At 40.3% G+C, this 18,337-nt stretch overlaps 1 protein-coding gene across 1 annotated transcript; it reads left to right on the plus strand.

Annotated features, from left to right (window-relative positions):
- Positions 1-1,262: 1,262 nt before the first annotated feature.
- LOC127651560 (cAMP-dependent protein kinase catalytic subunit alpha-like) lies at positions 1,263-16,831 on the plus strand. Its single transcript, XM_052137455.1, has 10 exons — positions 1,263-1,703; positions 5,225-5,286; positions 6,113-6,241; positions 7,810-7,908; positions 8,084-8,166; positions 8,370-8,496; positions 10,247-10,342; positions 10,427-10,549; positions 12,984-13,148; positions 15,586-16,831. Exons 1-10 carry the CDS (start codon positions 1,658-1,660, stop codon positions 15,709-15,711), a joined length of 1,056 nt encoding a protein of 351 aa, XP_051993415.1. The 5' UTR covers positions 1,263-1,657; the 3' UTR covers positions 15,712-16,831.
- Positions 16,832-18,337: the final 1,506 nt, after the last annotated feature.

Raw genomic sequence — 18,337 nt, forward strand, 5'->3', positions numbered from 1 at the left:
TTCCCTCCATCTTCACGCTCTTTTAAACCACTCATGTGTGTCTTTTTATGAGCTTTTAGAGATGGCACTTTGTTTGATGCAGACATCACATCATCCCTCTATTCTCTATCCTCTGATCTGGCTCTGGAAATATGCACACTGGGGGTCAGAGGTCACGTGGACACAGTTGTTATGAAAGCAGTGATTTAGGTAATGGATGTCAAAACCTAATGACTTACATTTATGCAGGAAAATGACCGTTGATGCTCGTTGTGCATGACACCGCGGAGACTCACAGCATGTGGAGGCTCATGCTACTCTCCACGATCCACACATAACTCACCACACGCCCCATTGAGAGAACCACTAATCACCACCATGAGGAGGTTACCCCATGTGACTCTACCCTCCCTAGCAACCGGGCCAACTTAGTTGCTAAGGAAACCTGTCTGGAGTCACTCAGCACGCCCTGGATTCAAACTCATGACTCCAGCGGTGTGATAGTCAGCGTCAATACTCGCTGAGATACCCAGGACCCCCCGTCCCTCCTTTTCTTTAAAATTAGCACAATCAATGGAAGTGAATGGGGGGCCAATCAGTAAACATTAACATACTGTTTCAAAGTCATATGATTTCAAACAAAGATTTTTAGAAGAATATTTCAGCTCTGTGGGTCCATACAATGAGAAGTGAATGGTGACCCAAATGTTAAAGCTCCAAAAATCTCATAAAGTCAGAATAAAAGTAATCCAGACGACTCCAGTGGTTTAATCCATGTCTTCAGAAGAAATATGATAAGTGTACGTGAGAAACAGATCAATATTTAAGTCTTTTTTACTATAAATCTCCTCACTGCCCAGTAGCATGAGGGTTTGTAAATGATGAGAGAATCTCCATTTTTGGTTGAACTATCCCAGAAAGTGTTTTTACAAAATTATAAGTTTCACATTTCTGCCTTTAAACCCTCCAAAAATGGCCCACTTTCACTTCTATTACCTCACTGTAAATTCGACAAATTTTAAATATCGATATATTTTATTATTATTATTTTATTTTTTTTGCTTGCCTTTATGTATAAATAATTTAGCCAGTGTATTTGCCATGTTTACTTTCCACATAACAATAACGGGTTTCTTTCAATAATCAAAGTTTCGTGTACAGTGAACTTTAAAAATACAGTATTTCAAGGGCTCCGCACATCTGTCCGTCTCTTTCCGTCTGACCAATGAGGGGAGCCGGTGGGCGGGATCATCTCGGAGGCGGAGTCAGTGTCGATGGCCACGGGAAGCGCAGCTGCATCAACGAGCTCTCGTTGAACCTGCACACTTGCGCCGTGTTTTTCGGCCGCGGTATCCCACCGGAAGGACACCGCTCCTGCGAGCGTCGCTTACAGAACACCCCCGAGGGCAGGAGGCGAGAGAGAGGACTGCGGGGCCGCGGAGGAGAGTCAGGCAAGCCAGGAAAGGACGCCCGAGCCCGGTTTGATGCTGGCGGCCCATCAGTTCATAAGGGACCGCTGTTTATCCTAGAAACGATCGGACGCGTCAACGGTCCTCTGTTTTCACGTTCAAAGCCGTTCGGAGAACACCTTTCGCCCGAACGCACCGTGAGAGCCGCGACAGACACGGCAGCATCCTTCCGTACCTGCGGCTCTCCAGCGCCTGACAGGCCCAGAGTCATGGGCAACACGCCGGCCGCCAAACGGGGCAACGAGATGGAAAGCGGTGGGTGTTTTTCAGTCATCATCATTATAATAATAATAATCGATAAGGGCGATCGGCATCATAAAAAGCTCAAGAACATCGTCGTGCATGTGCGAGTCTTCAGCAGAGATGCTGATGCTGTCATGGCGACTACAGCCTCAAACAGTGTGTTGTTTCAGGGTTATTTGTGTGTTTATTAGACTGAGGGGGGCTAATCAGGGCCCCCTGACTGTATCTTGCTCTGGGCCACTTGCCTATTAAAAAGTACAGTTTAGAATTTGTTGTGGGACCCCTTGGACCTTTGGCCCCCTAGAATCGTCACCACCTTTCACCCCACTAGCTTAAGGTGTGTTACTGAGCTTTTCACACATGAAATTGTTAACCCTGGGTCAATTTTAGCCCTGGGTCATCTTGTGATTTAGTTTTCACTGTTGAGAATACTTCAAAGGAATATTTGGTGATCAATACGTCTCGATTATGAAATTTGGCTGATTGTCAAATAAATAGTTGTGCTTATTTTCTGCATGTGTTCTTCATAAACCTTAAGAAGTCATTTTTACATATTTAACAAAATATATCAATCAAATAATAAAATGGGGATAAACTATAGTTTCCTTTTAAGGCTTTAAAATAATGTTTTGAATATCAAAATATTTCAAAATACTTAAAATATGTTTTGAACTCGTGTATTTGATTTTTTTTTTTATAAATACACCGGGTCGGAGTATCGCGCGCCCAGTCCCCAATCGGCCTGATGAGGCGCGCGAGGGATAAAGGCGGCCGGTGACGGTGGTTCGAGAGAGAGAGAATTACGGGCATGTCCGTCATGTGTGTGTTTGTGTATGCTTTTGGTTTAAGTTCTCATTAAATATCATTTATGTTGACAAGCCGGTTCTCGCCTCCTCCTTGCCCATCCTTTAACTGTTTTACACACGGTTAGATCAAATAATCACATTTAGATCAAATAATCACATTTAGATCAAATAATTACATTTAGATCAAATAATCACGGTTAGATCAAATAATCACGGTTAGATCAAATAATCGTGGTTAGATCAAATAATCACATTTAGATCAAGTAACGGTTAGATCAAATAATCATGGTTAGATCAAATAATCACATTTAGATCAAGTAACCGCGGTTAGATCAAATAATCACGGTTAGATCAAATAATCGTGGTTAGATCAAATAATCACATTTTGATCAAATAATCACATTTAGATCAAGTAACCGCGGTTAGATCAAATAATCACATTTAGATCAAATAATCACATTTAGATCAAGTAACCGCGGTTAGATCACATAATAACAGTTTGATCAAATAATCACGGTTAGATCAAATAATCGTGATTAGATCAAATAATCACATTTTGATCAAATAATCACAGTTAGATCAAATAATCACATTTAGATAAAATAATCACGGTTAGATCAAATAATCACATTTAGATCAAATAATCACGGTGTGGTGCGGAGGGGGGCAGGGCCGGGTCGGAGTATCGCGCGCCCGGTCCCCAATCGGCCTGATGAGGCGCGCGAGGGATAAAGGCGGCCGGTGACGGTGGTTCGAGAGAGAGAGAATTACGGGCATGTCCGTCATGTGTGTGTTTGTGTATGCTTTTGGTTTAAGTTCTCATTAAATATCATTTATGTTGACAAGCCGGTTCTCGCCTCCTCCTTGCCCATCCTTTAACTGTTTTACACACGGTTAGATCAAATAATCACATTTAGACCAAATAATCACATTTAGATCAAATAATCACAGTTAGATCAAATAATCACATTTAGATCAAGTAACCGCGGTTAGATCAAATAATCGTGGTTAGATCAAATAATCATATTTAGATCAAATAATCACATTTTGATCAAAAAATCACGGTTAGATCAAATAATCACGGTAAGATCAAATAATCGTGGTTAGATCAAATAATCGTGGTTAGATCAAATAATCACATTTAGATCAAATAATCACATTTAGATCAAATAATCACGGTTAGATAAAATAATCACATTTAGATCAAATAATCACGGTTAGATAAAATAATCACATTTAGATCAAATAATCACGGTTAGATAAAATAATCACATTTAGATCAAGTAACCGCGGTTAGATCAAATAATCACATTTAGATCAAATAATCACATTTAGATAAAATAATCACGGTTAGATCAAGTAACCGCGGTTAGATCAAATAATCGTGGTTAGATCAAATAATCACATTTAGATCAAATAATCACGGTTAGATCAAATAATCACGGTTAGATAAAATAATCACATTTAGATCAAATAATCACGGTTAGATAAAATAATCACATTTAGATCAAATAATCACGGTTAGATAAAATAATTACATTTAGATCAAGTAACCGCGGTTAGATCAAATAATCACGGTTAGATAAAATAATCACATTTAGATAAAATAATCACGGTTAGATAAAATAATCACATTTAGATCAAGTAACCGCGGTTAGATCAAATAATCACATTTTGATCAAATAATCACATTTAGATCAAATAATCGTGGTTAGATCAAATAATCATGGTTAGATCAAATAATCACATTTAGATCAAATAATCACATTTAGATCAAGTAACCGCGGTTAGATCAAATAATCACATTTAGATAAAATAATCACGGTTGGATAAAATAATCACATTTAGATCAAGTAACCGCGGTTAGATCAAATAATCGTGGTTAGATCAAATAATCACATTTAGATCAAATAATCACATTTTGATCAAATAATCACGGTGTAGATTTAAATGATCAAAAATGTAGTACAATCTACTTAACGACTTGAGTCCTGAGTAAATTTAACTTAAACATTTCAGTTAATCCAATAACTTTATTAACAGTCTGATGAACATGGTTCTTAAACTCAAATTGTACTTAACATTTGATTAAAATAGTACAAATTTCGAACTTTCCTTATTTATACATGTTTGATCATGTACCACATGACCGATGGACTTCCACAGAGAAGTTAAATGTATGCTATGTTGTCTATTACACAACTTCACCTCACTTTAATGGCAACACATGATGACGGTAACAATCAACAGGTATTTGTGTGATTATGAATGGGTAATGTTGTGTAGAACTTCAGAAAGCTTTATCATCAAACGTAACAACAAAGTAAATAAACTTGCAAACAGTGAAACCATGAAAGCTCATTAATTATCGAAGCCTGCCAATCACCAGCTTATATTTATATATGTAGAGTACAACAGGGCTAAACACGGAATAGCATCAAACACTGCCACAGCACTTTCCTAAACACCTGCCAGTCACTATAAACTGCACAATGAGATCATCGCGTGTTGTGTCCGAAGGCTGATTTTGAGGCAGTTTGATGTAATATTTGATATTTTTTAGATGGTTGTAATGTTAGAAGGTGGAAGATTGCAGCCTGTACATGCTAACCCAGGGTTAATGTTTTTATTTGCAAATGGTTAATAATGTTGATTGGACCAATAATTTCACAAATGTTTAAAACTGACTGAAATGTTAGTCGATGTCTGGTCTGTCTCTCCCCGTAGTCAAAGAGTTTCTGGCCTTTGCCAAAGAAGATTTCCTCAGGAAATGGGAGAGTCCTGCACAGGTGAGTGGATCGGAGGAGATTGTATGGCATTCCCGTACATGGGTTGGTGTGTCTGTAACAGTATTGTTATGGAATTATTTGGGCTCTCTTGGGCCATCATCACTATTACTATTGCCCAAATTTAGGGTTAGTCATTGGAACAAATCCCTAATCAATGGATTAAACATTCATGCCACAGACATGATTGGTATCTGAAATCATGCGAATTGTTACAATGTACTTTCTTTATTTGTTTTTATCCCCTTTCCTCCCCAATTTGGAATGCCCAATTCCCACTACTTAGTAGGTCCTTGTGGTGGTGCGGTTACTCGCCTCAATCCGGGTGGCGGAGGACGAGTCTCAGTTGCCTCCGCTTCTGAGACCGTCAATCGGCGCATCTGATCACGTGACTCGTTGTGCATGACACCGCGGAGACTCACAGCATGTGGAGACTCATGCTACTCTCCACGATCCACACACAACTCACCACACGCCCCATTGAGAGAACCACTAATCACCACCACGAGGAGGTTACCCCATGTGACTCTACCCTCCCTAGCAACCGGGCCAATTTGGTTGCTTAGGAGACCTGTCTTGAAATGTACTTTCTAAACAATCAGACTTATGCAATTTTTTTTGGCCTGGTGGACAATTACACTTCCAAAAAATCCCATAGACTTACATTGAAGAAGGCATATCTAGAGAGCAGAGTATCATAGAGGCTTTACTCCATCCAGGACACTCTAGTGACCGCATAGAAATGTGCCGAAAACTACTCGTATGCCTTAACAACCGAATACAAATGCCATAGCAACTTCCCATTTGTAATTGAGTTTGTGCTCCTCAGAACACAGCGTGTCTGGAGGACTTTGACCGGTTGAAAACTCTGGGCACGGGGTCGTTTGGCCGGGTGATGTTGGCGAGGCACAGAGAGACCGGGCAGCATTACGCCATGAAGATACTTAACAAACAGAAGGTAGGCGGAGCTAATGTCGATGAGACTGGACGGTCACGGTTTACCTAAAACTTCATCAAGATGTTATTTTTGATAAATCTGTTGAAAACATTTCACCACTTAAACAAAAGAAAAAAGTGTATACAAAATTGTTAAATATTTTATATATAATAAATCTATATTTTAATGTTCATTTTTTAGGGCCATTAATAATTTTTACTTTGTGACATTATTTTCATGATCTTTAAGAACATTTTCCTCCAAACTTATTATGTATCTAGATATTTTATAATATTAATCAGCATAAATTAAAAGTAGAACAACAAATTCAACCAACGAAAATAAACTTCTCACTATTAAATATATAATTAATGTATTTCCGCATTACAGTAACGAGATGTTCAATGACGTGACTGTTTTTGTCCATATCTATTCATTTATTTAAAAATACATTACAAATACAATTTACTTGAATACACTTTAGACCCTCAAGACTGTGTGTGAAGTTTTATTTTGTCATATTATTAAATATTAATATTTCCACATTTTTATGAAAAGGCACATTATGTTCTGGTCAAACGCTGTAACCTTGAGAAAACGTTTTGATATTTATGACTTTAATTAAAATCGTATTTGTAAATATTCAGCTTTTTTTTTTATTAAAGATTAATGGTGCGTTCATATACAACGTGAAGCGAGCGTTTCGCGTGGAGCAATTTCATACAAAGTCAATGCAAAGACGCGAATAGACGCTACTTCGCGGCGGGTGGCACGAATGTTGCGACTCCACGTGAAATCGCTTCATTCGCGTATTCGTTTACATTTTTCAACTCAAGCGAGAAATCTGCATGATGTGTTGTCGTGAAAGCCTATCGGCATTGAGATTGTCCGGATGTCACTGACGTACTAGCAGAAGAAATCTGGAAAAATGGATGAAAACTTTGTTGTAGCGGTGTTTGGGCACAACGGCATACATGTGCAGAGACCGGACGATAAAAGACATCGCTTGGAGGAACGTGAGCGAGGAAGTTGGTCGACCTGGTAAGTTCTGAAAATATGCACATCTACTCGATTCCAGCTATTGGTTGAACTTTACTATGAACAAGTCGTAGAAGCCCCTCCCCCTGTCCTTTTCCGGAAGAGAAGCGGGAATACTCGCGGGGTCGCGTTACTCGCGTGAACGCGAGTTTAAACACAAATTTATAATCCAGCGGTCAAACTCGCGTGAGCAATGCGAGGTGAAAATTTGAACGCTTTTGGATGTGAACGCACCATAAATTTCGTACATTCTCATGTATTTAAGAATTTAACATATTCGCGTTAAAATCGTTAAATAATTGTTTGTTTTTTAAATGCGGTAAAGGTTTTTCAAAAATTATGAAACCAAAGACAATATTTCTTAAGTTAAAGTTAAAGCATGTTTTTTTTTAATATATATTTCTCGTTTTTCTCAGTTCGGACATGCTGTCCATTTTGTCCATTACAGGAAAAGGGTTTTTTTTTTGCTTTTCTTTGATGTAGGGGTGAAATATGACCTAAACAGGTTCCTGCCATTCATAAGATTCACTCTTTTATTGTTTCTCTCTCAGGTTGTGAAGCTGAAGCAGATCGAACACACATTAAATGAGAAGCGGATACTGCAGGCCGTCAGCTTCCCTTTCTTGGTGCGGTTAGAGTACTCCTTCAAGGTACATTGAGTTTCAGCAGAACGTGAATAACTGGTTAATACATGTAATCAACCCCTAAAGGCATGAGAATTTCCCAAACACTCGTACATATTCGGGCCTTTAGAGACCGTGTGTGTGTGTGTGTGTGTGTGTGTGTGTGTCTGTCTGTCTGTCTGTCTGTGTGTGTGTGTTTTAGGATAACACTAATCTGTACATGGTGATGCAGTACGTTCAGGGAGGGGAGATGTTTTCACACCTGCGCAGAATCGGCAGGTTCAGGTAAACGTATTTACATTCTAGATATACAAAGAGATTTACTGTAATAGTTCCTGAAGGACAATTCAGAAGTGCAGAACAGCAGCAACATCAAACATAATGTGCACAAATACGAACAAGAGCGTGTCTTGGAGCAACCAGCTGATATAAATGTGTCTTTTCTCTTTGTTTCTCTCTCTGTGTCCTCTTGGCTTTCTCTTCTGTAGTGAACCCCATGCGCGGTTTTACGCTTCACAAATAGTTTTGACATTCGAATATCTGCATGCTCTTGACCTGATCTACAGAGACCTTAAACCAGAGAACCTCCTCATCGATCAGCAGGGCTATATCCAGGTAACACACACGAGCATGGCTGCATTGTTCATTTAAAAGCGGTACAGCAAGACAACGTGCTGATTTACGATTTTCTGCACAAATCTGATTTCTATTTGGTGAAGTTGTTCACATGAACTTTTATAAGTGAGCCATGTCAGAACTAGGGATGGGACCATATATCAAATTTCGATATATTGCGAACCAATAAAATGACGAGGCAAAACTCTGTCCATGTGATCATAAATGAAATGTCCCGTCAAACATCATCATCTCTCTATCTCTTGATTTACCACTACTGCTACTATTTACACTGTTTACAGGGTTCACACAAGGTTCTTAAAGAGCCTAAATTTAGTAAACTGTTGAAAAGTGCTTGAGATTCAAATGGACCATTTCCTCCGTGTAATGTGTATCCATCAAAGATGAGATTTAGTCAGATAAAAAGATACAAAGATATATTAATTTTACGGATGGGATAAAAAAAAGAGACTTCTCTCGTTAGTGAATGAACCTGTGAGATGCGCGTTAAACTCTTAAAGGGACAGTACCAGCGTAGCGCTTTATGCAAATGAATGTAAACTCAGTGTTATTACTCGACGGCTCATATAATTATTATTTATACAATTTCAAGAAATAATATTAGTTGATAGTGTCGAATTTTTATATTTTTAAAAAGTTCAAATGTGATTATAATAATCAAAAAATGTAACTTTTTCAGGGCAGGTTCTGCTCAGTTCTATGTAGGCCTTAGAAGGCTTATTTGTTTGTGATCTTTTCTTACGGTGAAAGGTACATATTTAAATTGTGCATTAAAGAACTTTATTTTGAATACAAATGTATATTTTGCACAAGCATTAAAAAAAAAAAAAAAGTTTTATGTCAAACTTTGTCATTAAAGTTTACAGAATCGGGATGGTATCAATCAGTAAACCTCGTGAGATAACCATATCGTCCCATAACTAGTCAGAACTCACCTGCATTCGTAAAAACATCAAAACATCATTATAAGATTTTAAATATTTCATATTTCAACCCTTCTCATATATCATATTTTGTTATTATATTAAATTTGAAGATCTAAGATAGTGATTCAATCTTAAACGTACATATTAACGTTACAATTTTACATTGTATTGTATCTAATATACAACGGTTTTAAACATATTTTTGCACCTTTCTGTGCAATTTTCATATTCCTTAGAGATGCGAGCATTTACATTACTGATGTATTTGATTTTCATTTTATTCATTGTATTTGAAGTGTTTTTAGGAAGCCACTGATTAAAAAAATCCTGATTTTTATGCATGTTTTGTTTTTGTTTGAAAAATAAACATTTTCTCTGAGAGAGATGGTGCAATTCATATGAATAGTAGCTCAACTGTTAGACAATGGCGCTAGCAATGCCAAGACCATGGGTTCGATTCCCAGGGAACACACAAACTGATAACATGTTTACATTGAGTGCATTGCAATTCACATTGGATATAAACATCTGCCAAATGCATTAAAAAAAGGTCAAGATTAGAATTGAAAATGTCAGATGTAGTGTGGATTGTGGGGTGGGGGTCATGTCAGATTTGGGTGCTTCTGCAAAAGGGAACCTGTAATGTAAATGAACAATGTCAGCTTCACAGATGTTCTGCATGTAATCTTGCCTGTACTGTCCCCTCCTGGCTTTATCAATTGCAACATCAAAGAAACGTTTGTGATATCTATACAAACATGCTTGTATACATCACTGCGCCGTCTGTGCCACCTTTGTTTCAGGTGACTGATTTTGGTTTCGCGAAGCGGGTCAAGGGTCGCACGTGGACATTGTGTGGCACGCCTGAGTATCTGGCCCCAGAGATTATCCTCAGCAAGGTGAGCCATGCGTCCCAGTTTCTCTGAATTTTACACGTTTTGTTACAAAGGAACATATTCTCTGATATGCTCACTCTTTTATAGGGTTATAATAAGGCTGTGGACTGGTGGGCTCTGGGTGTATTGATGTACGAGATGGCTGCTGGTTACCCTCCGTTTTTCGCCGATCAACCCATTCAGATCTACGAAAAGATTGTCTCAGGAAAGGTAAGCTCACTGAGACCGCTTAAATGTGGCCAAAACTACCTATTGAGTTCCACCAACTCGGATTGGGGTGAATCACTATGTGACCACGAGGACTTTAAAGCACATTGGGAATTGGGCATGCCAAATTGGGGGGAAAAAGGGCAAAAAAGAAATAACTCCCACTGGAGTTACTCCCACCTCCCTTTGCTCTGCCCAGATGCTGCTTGACTCCACACTGCTCACCACATATCCCCATCATTGAATTCCATTTCTAGGGAGGGAGCATCGATGGGTCACACCGGTCTCCGGATCTGACCTGTGCCTGCCTGGGATAAGGTACAGGGAAAAAGAGAGGAGAAAGGGAAGAGGGGGTGGTGATATCAAAAGGGAGAGAGAAAGCAGAGAGAGACGGGCTTGCTGGCTCCGGACACCCCATCAACTGGCTCTCAGCTCGCTGTCGTGCTTCCGTCTGCGATGCCGTGTGATGGCACTGGACCACTCAGCGGTCCCTTCTGGTTGCTGGATGATGCGTGCTCCAGTGCCACTGGATGGAGCACTCCATCACGATCCTTGGAAGCAACCTTCCTCCTCCTGGGACCGGATACATAGACATGTATACATAGATACATATGATACATAGACATTTAATGACACTTTCCAGTGTATAAATAAACAAACAGCTGCCATCCATCCATCTTCAACCGCTTATCCGAAGTCGGGTCGCAGGGGCAGCAGCTCCAGCAGGGGGACCCAAACTTCCCTATCCCGAGCCACATTAACCAGCTCTGATTGAGGGTCCCCGAGGCGTTCACAGACCAGTGTGGAGATGTAATCTCTCCACCTAATCCTGGGTCTTCCCCGAGGCCTCCTCCCAGCTGGACGTGCCTGAAACACCTCCCTAGGGAGGCGCCCAGGGGGCATCCTTACCAGATGCCCAAACCACCTCAACTGACTCCTTTCGACAAAAAAGAGCAGCGGCTCTACTCTGAGCTCCTCACGGATGAATGAGCTCCTCACCCTATCTCTAAGGGAGAAGCCCGCCACCCTTCTGAGGAAGCCCATTTCGGCTGCTTGTACTCGCAACCTAGTTCTTTCGGTCATGACCCAGCCTTCATGACCATAGGTGAGGGTAGAAACGAAAATTGACCGGTAGATCGAGAGCTCTGCCTTCCGGCTCAGCTCTCTTTTCGTTACAACGGTGCGATAGAGTGTGTGCAATACCACCCCCGCTGCCCCGATTCTCCGGCCAACCTCCCGCTCCATTGTCCCCTCACTCGTGAACAAGACCCCGAGGTACTTGAACTCCTTCATTTGGGGCAATATCTCCTTCCCTACCCGGTGTATCTGAAGCCAGCTGCGTCAAATCATAAAAACATTCAGACACGGACACGCTTCGTACATCTCTCTCCCATCTGCCACCATCTCTTCTCCTTAAATACTCCCGCCTCCCCTCGCTAGAACGGAAGTCATTCGCCACTTATCTACCCGGCCTCGCTCTACCCAGATGCCGCTCGGCTCCGTCCTTTTATGTACAGTTTTGACGGTTTTCGTCTTGTCCCAGACCAAGACTTTGATTATTAACTATAATAATCTCAACAAAGAGTGAAATCAACGTTAACATTAAAACATGACAACATTTCCATCACATCAAACAATTTTGCCCCTAATAAAATGTATTCAAAAGTGAGTGTGCTTGTAAACCAAGTGAAAGTGAAGACACAATGAGAGAAGTGATGTTTGAGGAAAACAAAGCAGCATGTTTTACTGGCCGTCATTTCCAATCAAGCTGTAATTTTACCAAATGATGCAATGAAGAAAAAAGATTTATTAATGGCATAAATATCCTGTGATGCATGGCAAAAAGTACAATCAGTGAACTCTCCAAACTGACTATTGAAATTTCAGGCTTTTACTTCTGTTCTAGATGATGTGTATATATGTTGTCATCATGTGACCAAATATCACCAATTAGTTTAGCTCTACAATCCATTGCATCATAAAGCAGAGGTCACTCTCTTCTTACACAAAATCTCAGTTAGTCATGTGAATATTGCTGTGTAAGTTTTAGCAATGCTTTGTATAAAGAAAATGTATTGCCATTTACACTGCTAAACACACCTATTTTAGCCTGACACAATCCTATGTGTTGTTCAAAGCATCAAACCTTTCCAATCTCATTTAATTCTAATGTCAACCATCCCTAAATCCAAAGTAAACCCACTCAAAATTCCCAGGATAAATTATACACAATGCAAAGTCATTTCAACTCCAACCAGCCTCCCATCTTGTAAATAACACCTATTAACTATTTATCATTCTTACCAACCAACACGAATCTCTTTCTTGGAAATCCCAACATATTACAGGTCTAAAGTCCAAATTAAAGGGTGGATTTGTCTGCCTTAAAAGTAGCACTTTAAAGTAAAATACAGCTGTCATTTCTGTCTTTAAACAGGTACGATTCCCGTCTCACTTCAGTTCTGACTTGAAGGACCTGTTGAGAAACCTGCTGCAGGTGGACCTGACCAAGCGTTATGGCAACCTTAAAAATGGAGTAAATGACATCAAAGGACACAAGTGGTTTTCCAGTACTGACTGGATAGCCATTTACCAGCGGAGGGTGAGAAACACATTTCCAATCCTCATTTTAAGTAATCTCAATCACTCTGTAGTTCATATTGACCAGAGTTGGGGTCGACAATGAGTGCTAAATGTTTACTGAACAGTAAAATGACAGTAAACTCCTTCTTTACAGTGCTTTGTTTACATGTTGACTCTTCAGCATTGTTTTTGTCATAAATGTTACTCCGTGTCCCAACCAAGCGTGATGTGACAAGTCATTTTTCAATCCACGTGGAAGGCGAAAATGCTGCACAACCCAACAGTCACTGCCAATCTTAAAAATTCTTGGCCAAGAACTCAGCACTCACTGAGCGCTCTATTAGGAATTCTGTGGTCCTAATAATGTGCCCGACGTGATCTTCTGCTATTGTAGCCCATCTGCCTCAAGTTTTGACGTGTTGTGCATTCTGACATGCTTTTCTGCTCACTACAATTGTATTGAGTGGTTATCTGATTTACTGTAGACTTTGTCAGTTCAAACCAGAACTTAGTCAGTTCTCTGTTGACCTCTCATCAACAAGATGTTTCCGTTCGCAGAACTGCCGCTCTCTGGATGTTTTATGTGCCATTCTGAGTAAATTCTAGAGTAAAGTTGTGTGTGAAAAACCTGGGGGATCAGCAGTTACAGAAATACTCAAACCAGCCCATCTGGCACCAACAATCATGCCATGCTCCAAATCACTGAGATCATATATTTCCCCATTCTGATGGTTGATGTGAACATTAACTGAAGCTGCTGACCCATCTGGCACCACCAATCATGCCATGCTCCAAATCACTGAGATCATATATTTTCCCCATTCTGATGGTTGATGTGAACATTAACTGAAGCTGCTGACCCATCTGGCACCACCAATCATGCCATGCTCCAAATCACTGAGATCATATATTTTCCCCATTCTGATGGTTGATGTGAACATTAACTGAAGCTGCTGACCCATCTGGCACCACCAATCATGCCATGCTCCAAATCACTGAGATCATATATTTTCCCCATTCTGATGGTTGATGTGAACATTAACTGAAGCTGCTGACCCGTCTGGCACCACCAATCATGCCATGCTCCAAATCACTGAGATCATATATTTTCCCCATTCTGATGGTTGATGTCAACATTAACTGAAGCTGCTGACCCATCTGGCACCACCAATCATGCCATGCTAGAATCACGGAGATCATATATTTTCCCCATTCTGATGGTTGATGTGAACATTAACTGAAGCTGCTGACTCATCTGGCACCACCAATCATGCCACGCTCCAAATCACGGAGATCATATATTTTCCCCATTCTGATGGTTGACGTGAACATTAACTGAAGCTCCTGACCCATCTGGCACCAACCATCATGCCATGCTCCAAATCACTGAGATTATATATTTTCCCCATATCTGATGGTTGATGTGAACATTAACTGAAGCTGCTGACCCATCTGGCACCACCAATCATGCCACGCTCCAATACACTGAGATCATATATTTTCCCCATTCTGATGGTTGATGTGAACATTAACTGAAGCTGCTGACCCATCTGGCACCACCAATCATGCCATGCTAGAATCACGGAGATCATATATTTTCCCCATTCTGATGGTTGATGTGAACATTAACTGAAGCTGCTGACCCATCTGGCACCACCAATCATGCCATGCTCCAAATCACTGAGATCATATATTTTCCCCATTCTGATGGTTGATGTGAACATTAACTGAAGCTCCTAACCCATCTGGCACCAACCATCATGCCATGCTAGAATCACGGAGCTCATATATTTTCCCCATTCTGATGGTTGATGTGAACATTAACTGAAGCTGCTGACCCATCTGGCACCACCAATCATGCCATGCTAGAATCACGGAGATCATATATTTTCCCCATTCTGATGGTTGATGTGAACATTAACTGAAGCTGCTGACCCATCTGGCACCACCAATCATGCCATGCTCCAAATCACTGAGATCATATATTTTCCCCATTCTGATGGTTGATATGAACATTAACTGAAGCTGCTGACCCATCTGGCACCACCAATCATGCCACGCTCCAAATCACTGAGATCATATATTTTCCCCATTCTGATGGTTGATGTGAACATTAACTGAAGCTGCTGACCCATCTGGCACCTCTTGCCTTTCGCAGTCATTATGGCAAAACTCAAACTGACATAGAAGAGACTCGTTTTCATTGCTCGCTTTATCACACATGGTTGGGACACATCTGGCTTTCTTGAGATCGTCATACTAAACACTTAAAGGAGTATTCAGAGCTCAATCAACAGCAATACTCAACGTTTCCGATCTATAGCCACAAGACGTAAACAATATGCATGTAAACATGATTCTAGTGCGATAAAATCACATACTGACCTTTCACTTAATTACCCAGTATATTCCATTAACATTAAACAAACGTAATAACAACATGTATGTTATAACAGGTGGAGGCCCCATTTGTGCCTAAATGCAGAGGTCCCGGGGACACCAGCAACTTTGATGACTACGAGGAAGAAGAAATCCGTGTATCGTTCACGGAGAAGTGTGGAAAAGAATTTGCCGAGTTCTAGCGGAAGAGGCGACCAAATAAAGAGAGAGAGAGAGAGAGAGAGAGATAAAGTGCATGAATCTTTTAAGCGATCCTTCCTCCTGTACAAACTGCAGAGAAACCAGCGGAAGAGTGCAGAGAAGACCTCCAGGGATAAACAGTGAGGCCTTTTTCATCTCCTCTATTTTAATCATGTTTGTAATTTTCTTTTCTTTTTTAAAATCTCTGTTCATGTGATATGAATTAAGATGGATTCGATAGGGTGTAGTTGTCAGCCAGCGGACTGGGATGGTTGTTACCGCACAAAAAGAGAGAGGGGGTTAGTTATAATCCTGAACAGATACCACAACGGTGCGACGCAAGTCTCCGCTAGGTCACCATAACAACCACACAAACAAAAAGACAATAAATGTGTATTCCTGTGTAATAACCGAAATATTTTTGGTCCTGTGTACTGTCATGTGTTTCTTTATTCTTCAAAATGCACTGAAGGGATGACCGTGAAAATGGCAGTGAAAAGAAGCCATGAGCACCATTTCTATTTTCTTCTTTCAGCTGTAGGTCCACCGCTCTCTGTAAAATATTCACTGATGAACTTTGAACTTTCACTGATGAAATGTGCCATGAAATCCTACAAGTGTCAATATCATCGTCAGTTGTTTCATTGATTAGCTGGTGAGTACACACCCGACTGACGGCCTTGACTGTGCAGAAGGGGGAATTCATGTTTTAGTTTTGTTCGTTTAGTATTGTTACAACTACTGTGTAATCGTTACGGCTCTCATTGGGTTACATTTATAATACCTGACAAAACTGCACACACACTTTGTGCGCAATTCAGACGGACAAGGCCTTGCGGTTGACACCTTCCAGCGAGTCGCTGCATCGCCATTTCTTCCTCCTGTTTTCTTCCATTTGTGCATATTTTCACATAGGCAAAGTCTTCTCTCTGAATGGGTGCAGTGCATCTGGCTCCTTTTTGGGTGAGAATTTGTCACACGCAAATCTTAAACTCTAGGCTACAAATACCTCCGGAGCAGGAGGTGAACTCAGTGGATTCCAGTGCTAACTTCTGAGGACATGGTTCAAGTTAATTGTGATATTTTGCACCACAAGAATCATTCCAATAAAGTATTACTATAAATACCAAACAGGTCTCGTGTCCCTTTTATGTGCAGTAGTGGTCACATTTGCCTTCGCTCCTATTTGGGAAACTGTCACACACGTCCAGAGGTGTGTAGTGGGACATTGCACCATTTTCCCTGAAGAAGAGTGAGGGATGAGGGGGGGATTGTTTCTCACCCACTGCTCCAGAACGTCCAAAACAGTTGTGTATGTTGCCATCTTGTCATGGTTATTAAGCGTTATACAACTGTGCAGAGAAATCATTACACTGTATTTTACAGTGTTCATGTTACTGAGTGATTCATACTAATCAACTGTATGTATTTTTATTGGTATTACTATAATAATGATTACATTTACATTTATGCATTTGGCAGACGCTTTTATCCAAAGCGTCTTAAAGTGCACTTATTACAGCGACAATCCCCCCAGAGCAACCTGGAGTTAAGTGCCTTACTCAAGGACACATTGGTGGTGGCTGTGGGGATCGAACCAGTGACCTTATGATTACCAGATTACCAGTTATGTTCTTTAGACCACTACACCACCACCACTCCATTACTGATTACTAGAATAATCATTTTGAAAATGTGTTAAAGTACGACACTTACAATGGAAGCAGTGGCGTAGCCAAGGGTGGGCCGGGGTGGACCTGGGCCCTCCCAAATTAGACCCAGGCCTGCCCAGAATATTAGGGATTATTCTTTGACTTCAAATATATATATGTATGTATATACAGTATATAAAACAGTATATAAAATATTCTGAAAGTGTGCGAGGACTGTTTGAATCTGCCGTTAATGGAAATTTGGTTAAAAAAAAGAAAGTGTGGCTCGTCCATTTTTATTGAGGTCCACCTTAAGTTATTTTCTGGCTACTCCCATGAATGGAAGTGAATGGGGTCAAACCGTAAACATTAAAATACTCACCGTTTCAAAAGTTTAGCAACAAGATGTAAACAATATGTTTGTAAACACTGATTTAGTGCGCTAAAATCGCTTATAAACCTTTTGTGAGGTAAGTTGGCCGTTTGTTACTTTGTTGCCATGACGATGTTATGCCGTAAACCCTAAAACTACCATTTAAAGTCTTTACAGCTCAAATAATTCACTTGTTTTAACAGAATAATTAATGTAAGTGCTTTAATAAAGTTATAAACTTCAAATTTCTGCCTTTTTAAACCCTCCAAAAATGGGCCCCATTGACTTCCATTGTAAGTGCCTCACTGTAACCTCCATTTTGCTGTTTTTAAAGAAGGAGGGGGGACGCATCAATCTTATTTTAATCGGCATTATGCCACACGTGTGGTCGATTAAGCTGGTATTGAGCCTGAAATATTTCTTCAGACGTTGCATTTGTGAAATGTGTTCCAGGAGCATGCTCAGATGGTGCCGACTTCATTCATGACATTGTGTCAAATAGTTCTTCAGAACAGGGTCATTTCCTTAATGTTGTGCATAAAATTACCCAGTGTGTGCAAATTATACACATCATCTATAGTTGACACATTCTTCTCATAATTG

This window comes from Xyrauchen texanus, chromosome 11, assembly GCF_025860055.1.
Source record: "Xyrauchen texanus isolate HMW12.3.18 chromosome 11, RBS_HiC_50CHRs, whole genome shotgun sequence".
In the NCBI taxonomy this organism is placed as follows: domain Eukaryota; kingdom Metazoa; phylum Chordata; class Actinopteri; order Cypriniformes; family Catostomidae; genus Xyrauchen; species Xyrauchen texanus.

Coding starts and splice junctions, on each gene's coding strand:
- LOC127651560 (XM_052137455.1), top strand. CDS start 1,658: ATGGGCAACACGCCGGCCGCCAAACGGGGCAACGAGATGGAAAGCG. Junction 8,497..10,246: donor ATCAGCAGGGCTATATCCAG/GTAACACACACG, acceptor CCTTTGTTTCAG/GTGACTGATTTTGGTTTCGC. Junction 13,149..15,585: donor TAGCCATTTACCAGCGGAGG/GTGAGAAACACA, acceptor ATGTTATAACAG/GTGGAGGCCCCATTTGTGCC.